The sequence below is a fragment of the Mugil cephalus genome, chromosome 10 (genome assembly GCF_022458985.1).
Source record: "Mugil cephalus isolate CIBA_MC_2020 chromosome 10, CIBA_Mcephalus_1.1, whole genome shotgun sequence".
In the NCBI taxonomy this organism is placed as follows: Eukaryota; Metazoa; Chordata; class Actinopteri; order Mugiliformes; family Mugilidae; genus Mugil; species Mugil cephalus.
In genome coordinates, this window is record NC_061779.1 from 388,497 (window position 1) to 397,500 (window position 9,004).

At 47.1% G+C, this 9,004-nt stretch overlaps 2 protein-coding genes across 4 annotated transcripts in view; both read left to right on the plus strand.

The window, feature by feature from the left end:
• Window positions 1–379: 379 nt before the first annotated feature.
• LOC125015331 (short neurotoxin 1-like) lies at window positions 380–5,476 on the plus strand. 3 transcript variants are annotated; one of them, XM_047597087.1, is made up of 4 exons: window positions 380–619; window positions 4,069–4,131; window positions 4,376–4,468; window positions 4,893–5,476. In XM_047597087.1, the coding sequence occupies exons 2-4, from the start codon at window positions 4,077–4,079 to the stop codon at window positions 5,087–5,089; spliced, it is 345 nt and encodes a 114-aa protein (XP_047453043.1). In that variant the 5' UTR covers window positions 380–619; window positions 4,069–4,076; the 3' UTR covers window positions 5,090–5,476. The 3 variants fall into 3 exon arrangements, with proteins under 3 accessions (XP_047453043.1, XP_047453045.1, XP_047453044.1); XM_047597089.1 differs by having other exon boundaries at window positions 380–604; XM_047597088.1 differs by lacking the exon at window positions 380–619 and adding an exon at window positions 2,631–2,769.
• Window positions 5,477–8,140: 2,664 nt separating this feature from the next.
• LOC125014998 (CD59 glycoprotein-like) overlaps window positions 8,141–9,004 on the plus strand; it is a 2,081-nt gene continuing 1,217 nt past the window's right edge. Inside the window, exon 1 of the mRNA XM_047596600.1 lies at window positions 8,141–8,307. Coding sequence (XP_047452556.1) covers window positions 8,253–8,307 — 55 coding nt within the window. The 5' untranslated portion in view covers window positions 8,141–8,252. The remainder of the gene's footprint in view (window positions 8,308–9,004) is intronic.

Sequence of the window (9,004 nt, forward strand, 5' to 3'; positions counted from 1 at the left end):
TAAAATAAATAACAGTTTGTGAGCTGACACAGGTACGATGAGACCTGACTGTTACTCTTTAATGAAGCCACAGCATTGTAAATGTAGCGTATAAGTAGAGGCAGGTAGAGCTTCTCACAGCTTTTACTATCAACGTGAGATATTTTATGTATTCCATTAATTCAACTAGAAGTAGCTGTTTTTTTTTTTTTTTCAATCTCAATATTTTAGCAACGAGGGCAAAAATAATCATCAAACTGTTTTAAAACACATGTATTAGTGATTCCCCATTAAATACATAGAATAAAATAAAATATTCTCAAAAGGAGAATAGATGCTGGTCAGCAACCAAAACAAAAAGGTCACGTGAGTCTCCAGCCTGTGGGGGCCGACGTGATGACGTCATGACGTCATGAGCCCGCCCACCGAAGTCCGCCCATCACGGTTTTCCTCACAGCTGATCACTGAGTCTCCATTTCACTTCATTTCCTTTTATTTTCTTCCTCAACCTCCATTTAAAGCTCGTTTTAAATCGTCATCGTCTTTCAGCGGCTCCTGGTTCAGATTCTCTGCGGAAACTTCACTAAATCTCCGAGAAACCGAAGAAGTCAGGCGACGTCTGAACGTACGTGTCGTGAAAGTGAGTGGGAGATAAATCTCTCTGTGTTGTTTCCACACATGGCGAAGCAGGAACGAAGCACTGAACCCTGTTATCAGATAAGATTTACACAGACTTTACTCTAATAAATCTAATAATGATCCACGAGGGAATTTAGTAAAACGACACGTCGAGGGTTTGGAGCCAGAAAGGCGTAAATGGGCGAATATGAGTTCTATATATTTATATGAAAATAAGGCTTGATGAGCTCAATCCATGTCTGAGATCAATACGAGATGGAATAAACCAACAAAACAATAAAGACCTAACACAAAGTGAGTCATGTTTGGAGCCAGAACTTACGTCCTTCTGGCTCTGAAAACTAGCATGTAGGAAGTAGGAGGTAGGATTTAGGATGTAGGAAGTAGGAAGTAGGATTTAGGAGGTAGGATTTAGGACCACATGTTGGGTCAGAGCCAGGAGGCCGTAAGTGTAGTTTCTGCCCTTAAACTGCATCAAAATAGCACAAACTAGTGAGTCCCTTGTTAGCCTAGCCTAGCCTAGCCTAGCCTAGCATGGCTAACATTAATCCCGTTGTTTTGGTCTGAGACATGAGGCTTTTCAGTCATGCAGAGTAATTAATGTTTGAACAGTCAACCTGTCACATGGTCCGTTACTTTTGCTGTGGTGATAAACTGAACTCTTCTCTTCTCTCACTCATATTTTGATCTTAAACCCAAATGTCTTCAGTGAAACACAAAAACATGGTCAAATCACCATAGTAACGTGATCCTGTATCCCCTCACCTTGGTAACAAGGTGTAGATAGATCACCGTGGCAACGGGGGGTTTATCTTTAACCGTAGAACATTCAGTAAAACCTGCTTCTTCTTCTAACGTGATTTAATCAACGTTAATGATTTAACTGGAACAAACAGACTCTGTGTTTCTGTACATTCATCATCTCACAGTCTGACACTGAGCTGCTCCTCTAATAAAAGGCTGCGGCCGTGAAACCAGCAGGAGCTGGAGGAGGTCAGAGCTTCTCTGAGTATCTCCAGTTTCTCCATCGAGTCACAGTTTGAAGCTGGAGTTTTATTGGTGGTGTCGGTCTCCAGGCGACGCAGAACAAACGTCTTCCTGCAGAGTTTTCCATCTGGACTATGTGACAGGAAGGAAACAAGCGAAATGGAACAAAGGCCGACGGAGGAAACTGACGCAGAAGATTTTCACGTCCGAGCTGCTGCTGCTTTCTGTCACTCTCAGAGCGAACAGAAAAACCGGGACGTCTCTGTGAGGAATGAAGTGACCTTTGTCTGCAGCTGAGCTGACATCACCTGCAGACGCTCGTATGAGTCACACTTCAACTCTTCTTCATCTGTTTGTTTCTCCTCATCCCTGCGTTCAACTCCAACACTTCTCCTCCTCCTCCTTCTTGTGTCGTCTGTAGAGTCCGTGTGGTTTTTATGCCTCAGCAGCCGGATGCTGGACGCTCGCTCCTCTGTCAGTAACAGAAAACGTGGAGTCATTTGGTTAGAAAAACAAGCATTTACATTTCACAGTTAAAATGAAAAAGAAACATGAGCACATGGACGTTGAGGTTCATTACGTCTGACTTCCTTTAAGAAAACCGTTTTCTTAGGTCCATGAAAGGCTCCGCACTCGTCTGACATCTCAACTTGAAGGAGTTCTGTATTTTCCTCAGACACTGGGTCAGTTTTCTTGCCAACAGAATGAAGAATTCTGTAATTTTGGGGTTGTTTTTCGTGATTCTGTCCCACTACAGCAGGATGGCTCTCACGCTACCGCGGGATCTGGATGAAGCCTGTGTCAGTCGACCTGTTTCCATCCAGATCTGAGGATTTTGTCCTTGATTTGATGAAGAACATTCAGTAAAACTTGATTTAATCAACGTTAACTCTGTGTTTCTGCACATTCATCGTTGCTCTTACGCAACTTAACTTGTGACAATAAATCAGTGAGTCAGTGTCAGGTGGGAAAAGGTGTGGACAAATAGATGAGATGAGTCAGAAATGTGGTGAATACTGGAACGTGTTCACATGAAGAAGCGGAAGTTGAGCGTGAGGAATTCCTCCTTTGACTTCCTTAAGGTTTGGATAGTGAGAGCGTCGTCTCCGTAGAGGATCTACAGGAACAACAAGAACTAGAGCAGAGATATAAACGGGAGAAAAGGTAAAACATTGTGATGGCTCTGATTGGCTCCTCGCTGAGCGTCTGGTGGCTGTGAAGCAAAGCAGACGCTATTTTACTATTTAATGCTACATTTAAACTAAACTTGACTTCCTGTTTCACACAAACTGAAGAGTAAATCGAACCAAACGAACGGCTGCCTCTCCCTTTTCCACTCAGCGCTGGTTTAACCGTGTTCGTTCCTCACTGGTGTTGGGTGTTAGGGGTTAAGTGAAGCCTTCAGCCTGTTGTGTGATACTATGGAAAACAGGGAGAATGTAACTCTTGCTATCTCACCATATAAGGAGTTATTTTCCGTTTGCTGCAGCTTGCAACACACTTGGAAATCTGCTGACTCAGACGAACCAAGTTTCATTATTTGCAGTAAATAAATAACTTTGTTTTCTTGGACCCAAATGTCTGATTTCACTGATGATTCTTTAGTTTCTGTGGAGGTTGAAACCTTCACTTTAAACAGAATATGAAAAGAATTTAGTTCAGGATGTTAAGTTCATGGTCCAGTTATTGAGTTACTGTGTGATTCTGTGTTGCCTTCAGGGCAGCGGGGCGTCACAGTGTCATGTAAAACCCAAACACAGACGTTACTGTTGGAACTCTTTCTTGGTTTATTTCTCCTGAACGTCGTCCAGACGTGATGTTTGGCTTCAGATTAGCTCAGGAAACAGACGGATACAGAGAGGATGTGCATTTCGGGGAAAGTAGTATTCGATAATCGTGGGGTATTAAACGATTAATATTCAAATATCCGTGAGATCCGCTGCGATTCTTTTAGAACTCTTTTTATTTTGTCAGTGACGCAATTCACAGCACCAGCGGCGCCGCCTCCCAAGTTATTCTCGTCCACAGGACGGCGGGAATCATCCCGACATAAACTCAGAAAACTCCATATGCAAATAGTCTTCACACGACGTTAATAACATTCATTCTGAACACGTTTCAGGCTCCTGAACATACCTGAACATACCTGAGACAGCGATGCTGACGTGAACATTTCAAAGCTAGCAGGTGACTGTTGCCGTGACGACGGCCCGAGCTTCGCTCTCACATGAGATCGAGCTGGTTGTCGTAGACGTATGATGTGAAAGTTCTGCCTCGCAGAGTTTACGCTGTTTTTAAATGGCTCCACATGGAACTTTTCGCCGGGTGCAGTTATTTCTCCATCGTGTCTCCTCTGTTTGTTCCTCCTACAGTTTGGAGACGTGGCTGTGCTCCATCACCTCCACCCTGTGTACATGTGGTTTCCTGGGTTTAACATTAATGTGGTTCTTCTCTGGTTTTCAGGTAAAAACATGAAGTTGTGTCTGGTCCTGGTCCTGCTGCTCTGCTCCGGGACGCTGCACATGGGTAAGTGAACGCAACACCCCAGAGCTCTTAAATGTCTTTAAACGCATCACGACACAACGTTTCCTCCTCAGATATTCAGACGGAGCTGGAGGGGTTTGACTTTAAATAACCTGGATCCCCTCTGTCATTTACATACTGATCCAGGAGGAGTTTTCTTCTAATGTTTAACTGATCTGAAAAATACTGAACAAGACGACTGAAGTGATGATGTGTGACTCGTCTCCATCTAAATGTTCTCCTCCAGCTTCTGGACTGAGTTGCTGCACAGATCAAGCATGTAAGTCTACAGTGACCTGCGGGAATGGAGAAGACGCCTGCTTCAAGTTGACCCCACAAGGTTGGTCCAGACCCAGACCAGAACCTGGAGCTCACCCCTTCCCCCAAAAACTGTTTTAGAAAAAGAAAACTCTTCTGTCCCCGTTCTCAACTGGAGCCTGAAGACTAGGACTGAGAACGGGTCTAGACCATCCATAGGACGTATTTCCTCCCTTCCTCCCTTCCTTCGTCCCTTCCTTCCTTCCTTCCTTCCTTCCTTCCTTCCTAAAGCTAAAGCCTAGCCCAGCAGCTGTAACTGGATCCTTTTAAATTGATTATTTGTGCAAAGTCAAAGCTTTAAATTGATTGAATTGAATCCTGACGTTCTTCCTTCTCTCCTTGGTTTATTTCTGGTCGTCTTTGCTTTTCTGTCTTTGAGTCTGGATCCTGATCTTTGAGGTTTAATCCTGATTCCTGTTAATCTCTTGTTTCCTGTTTGTTTCCAGCGGGGCAAGTCATCCGTAAGTGCTTCAGCTACAAGTCCTGCAATCCCCAGGCTGTGGGCATTATGTTCCCAGACGTCGCCAAATTTACCTTGAATTGTTGCCAGAGCAACCAGTGCAACTCCGGCAACCGCGTCACCATGGCCACGCCCATCCTGGCTCTGATTGGCTCCCTGCTGAGCGTCTGGTGGTGGCTGTGAAGCAAAGCAGACGCGCCATTTCAGTATTTAATGCTACATTTAAACTTAAGTCAGTCTCTGCCACATGACTTCCTGTTTCACACAAACTGAACAGTAAATACGAACCAAACGAACGGCTGCCTCTCCCTTTTCCACTCAGCGCTGGTTTAACCGTGTTCGTTCCTCACTGGTGTTGGGTGTTAGGGGTTAAGTGAAGCCTTCAGCCTGTTGTGTGATACTATGGAAAACAGGGAGTATGTAACTCTTGCTATCTCACCATATAAGGAGTTGTTTTCCGCTTTGCTGCAGCTTGTTCACATATTAGGATACAACACACTTGGAAATCTACTGATTCAAACGAACCAAGTTTCATTATTTGCATTAAATAAATAACTTTGTTTTCAGTGATTGTGAATCATTGAGATTTCTTGGACCCAAATGTCTGATTTCACTGATAATTCTTTAGATTCTGTGGTGGTTGAAACCTTATTCAAAGTTAATGCCTGTAAAGTGTAACTGATGGATGGTAAGTAAACAGCCACTGACATTTATTTTACACTATAGGGGACAGAGAGTAAATCTGTTCTTTGTGCTTTGTTGGTGCTGTGAGCTCATCTAGTTTAATTAATGACAATGAAACATCTCTGATTCGTTCTTTCCTTTACACACGTTTCCACATGAATTTATATGTAGATTTTATGATTTTACACTAATTTGGTCAAAAAAGAATTTAACTGAGCTAATAATTGGACAATTAGTTCATGGTGATTATCTTCAACAAGTTCTTTAAGACCAACTGATGCAATGAGGAGCTTCTCATTTCCTCCACATCCCGTGGTGGTGGAGATGTTAGTCTGGTGGAGGAGGAGATGTTAGTCTGGTGGAGGAGGAGATGTTAGTCTGGTGGAGGAGGAGATGTTAGTCTGGTGGTGGAGATGTTAGTCTGGTGGAGGAGAAGATGTTAGTCTGGTGGAGGAGATGTTAGTCTGGTGGTGGAGATGTTAGTCTGGTGGAGGAGAAGATGTTAGTCTGGTGGAGGAGGAGATGTTAGTCTGGTGGAGGAGTTAGTCTTAGAGAATGAGGTCAGCTGACTCCCTGAATACACTGAAGGAGCAGGTTCTTCCATCCACCAGGATTCATGGGGCTCAGATAGAGAAAGAGGTTCAGGAACCATGAGACCAGTTGAAGGAGGCTTGAACCACATCAACATGGAGCTGAGATTCTTTAGGTAAAGCTTGTATCTTCACCATCCGCACTAGAAAACACGCGGGTCCTAATAAACTCTCAGACAGAGGAATAAACGGGAGGAGTGGTGTTAATAAAGAGCGTCTGTGGAGTAAAGGTTAAGACTCCAAACCAAGGCCAGACTCTCCCACCACTCAGACCAACGGGCGCCTCGACACAACACAACACGACACAACACGACACAACACAACACAACACGACGAGACACGACACGACACAACACAACACGACACAACACAACACGACGAGACACAACGAGACACAACACAACACGACACGACGAGACACGACACGACACAACACAACACAACACGACACAACACAACACGACACGACACGACACAACAAAACACGACACAACACAACACGACACAACACAACACGACGAGACACAACACGACACGACGAGACACGACACGACACAACACAACATGACACGACACAACACGACACGACACGACACAACAAAACACGACACAACACAACAACATGACTGGAGACATTCTGTCCTCAATCATGTAAAACATCAGGTCAGAGTCAAAGAGGACGACTGGACTCATCTCTGGACCAGGAGACGTCTCCTCCACATTCCCCTACAAACATCCGGAGGTCACATGACTAGAGACCTGGACCTGGACCTGGTCCTGGTTCAGATGGTGAGCCAGTGGAAGGTGTGAACATAACCCCACCCTTCCCTATTGTCAATCAGCCAGGTGCATTGTGGGTCTAGTTGATGTGTAGAATAAATATAAAAAAATCTGTATTTTAAAAGTTTTGAAGGTTCTTTCTTGAAGGAAGGAAGAAGGAATGTCCTGGTCCTGGTCCTGGTCCTGGTCCTGGTCCCGGTCTTGGTCCTGGTCCTGGTCCTGGCCCTGGCCCTGGTCCATGTCTTGGCCCTGGTCCTGGTCCTGGTCCTGGCCCTGGCCCTGGCCCTGGCCCTGGTCCTGGTCCTGGTCCTGGTCCCGGTCTTGGTCTTGGTCTTGGTCCTGGCCCTGGCCCTGGCCCTGGTCTTGGCCCTGTCCCTGTCCTGGTCCTGGCCCTGGTCCTGGTCCTGGCCCTGGTCCTGGTCCTGGTCCTGGTCCTGGTCCTGGTCCTGGTCTTGGTCTTGGTCTTGGTCCTGGTCCTGGCCCTGGCCCTGGTCTTGGCCCTGTCCCTGTCCCTGTCCCTGGCCTTGGCCTTGGCCCTGGTCCTGGTCCTGGTCCTGGCCCTGGTCCTGGTCCTGGTCCTGGTCCTGGTCCTGGTCTTGGTCTTGGTCTTGGTCTTGGTCCTGGTCCTGTCCCTGGCCCTGGTCCTGGTCCTGGTCCTGGTCCTGGTCCCGGCCTTGGCCCTGGTCCTGGTCCTGGTCCTGGTCCTGGTCCTGGTCCTGGTCCTGGTCTTGGTCTTGGTCTTGGTCTTGGTCCTGGTCCTGGCCCTGGCCCTGGTCCTGGTCCCGGTCCCGGTCCCGGTCCCGGTCCCGGCCCCGGCCCCGGCCCCGGCCCCGGCCCCGGCCCCGGCCCCGGTCCCGGTCCCGGTCCCGGCCCCGGCCCCGGCCCCGGTCCCGGTCCCGGCCCCGGCCCCGGCCCCGGTCCCGGTCCCGGTCCCGGCCCTGGTCCCGGTCCCGGTCCCGGTCCCGGTCCCGGTCCCGGCCCTGGTCCTGGCCCTGGTCCTGGTCCTGGTCCTGGTCCTGGTCCTGGTCTGATGCTGCAGAGGCTCCACACTCACAATAAAACCTCAGTGATTGTTGGGCAGGGGGCAGGAGTGGGGGTGGTGGACTGGGGGGGGACAGGAGGGGGGGGGGGTGACTGGGGAGGGGGGAGGTGGGGGGGTGACTGGGACAGGGAGTCTTTGTGGCCGGTGGACAAAGAGCCGCCCTCAGTGGTCGAGTCCCTGTGGAACGGACCGGTCGCTGGTTTTACTGCAGCCGCTGGTTTGGTGGTTTTGTGGTTTTCAGGGAGACGACATGAAGTTGTGTCTGGTCCTGGTCCTGCTGCTCTGCTCCGGGACGCTGCACACGGGTAAGTGAACGCAACGCTCTGCAGGAAACCAGAGCGCTTATGTGTCCTTAAACGCATCACAGCATTAAACTGGAAGGAGCTGTGGCCGTGCGTGTTTTACCGTACGCTTTAATGCAACAGTATTTTATTAGTAGGATCTTTATCATTTTTATTGTGTTTATTGTGATTTTGTCGTCGTATTTAATTTCCTGTGCGAAGTCAATAAGACTGAACTGAGTCAAAACTAATTATTTAAACGTCCTTAAACGCAGCTCAACATCCAGACCTTAGTTAAACCAGGTAAATATTAGAATAATGTTTCCTCCTCAGATTTAGTATTCACACATTTAACGTCTGAGTTTTCCTCTGAGGCTTCATCAAGTAGACGATGATGTGGAAGAGAATTTTTCTATTTATCATTTTCAGTTTAAGGGAAACTAGTTGACAACGAGCTCCTCTGTTGATAATGTTGTAATAATGACCAGTGCCTTTAATTATCAGTGTAGCATCGTCTGACGCGTTTAGAAAAGAAAAAGCTGGATCAGAGAGAGAAATTCATCTCAGAGCTTCAGTTTTATAGCTGCACTTTATTTCACGAGTGGTTTTTAATCATCACATTCTCATTTAAGACACAAAATAAAGGAACGTGTCAGTGTTTCCTAGAGTCACACAGACACGACACATGAAGGACGTTAATCCAGAAAGGAATCGAAACGAG

Bases quoted from the DNA above. Each gene is read 5' to 3' on its own strand.
- LOC125015331 (XM_047597087.1), top strand. From the start codon at position 4,077: ATGAAGTTGTGTCTGGTCCTGGTCCTGCTGCTCTGCTCCGGGACGCTG. The intron at 4,132-4,375 runs GTAAGTGAACGC...GTTCTCCTCCAG, and splicing joins CTCCGGGACGCTGCACATGG to CTTCTGGACTGAGTTGCTGC. The intron at 4,469-4,892 runs GTTGGTCCAGAC...GTTTGTTTCCAG, and splicing joins CTTCAAGTTGACCCCACAAG to CGGGGCAAGTCATCCGTAAG.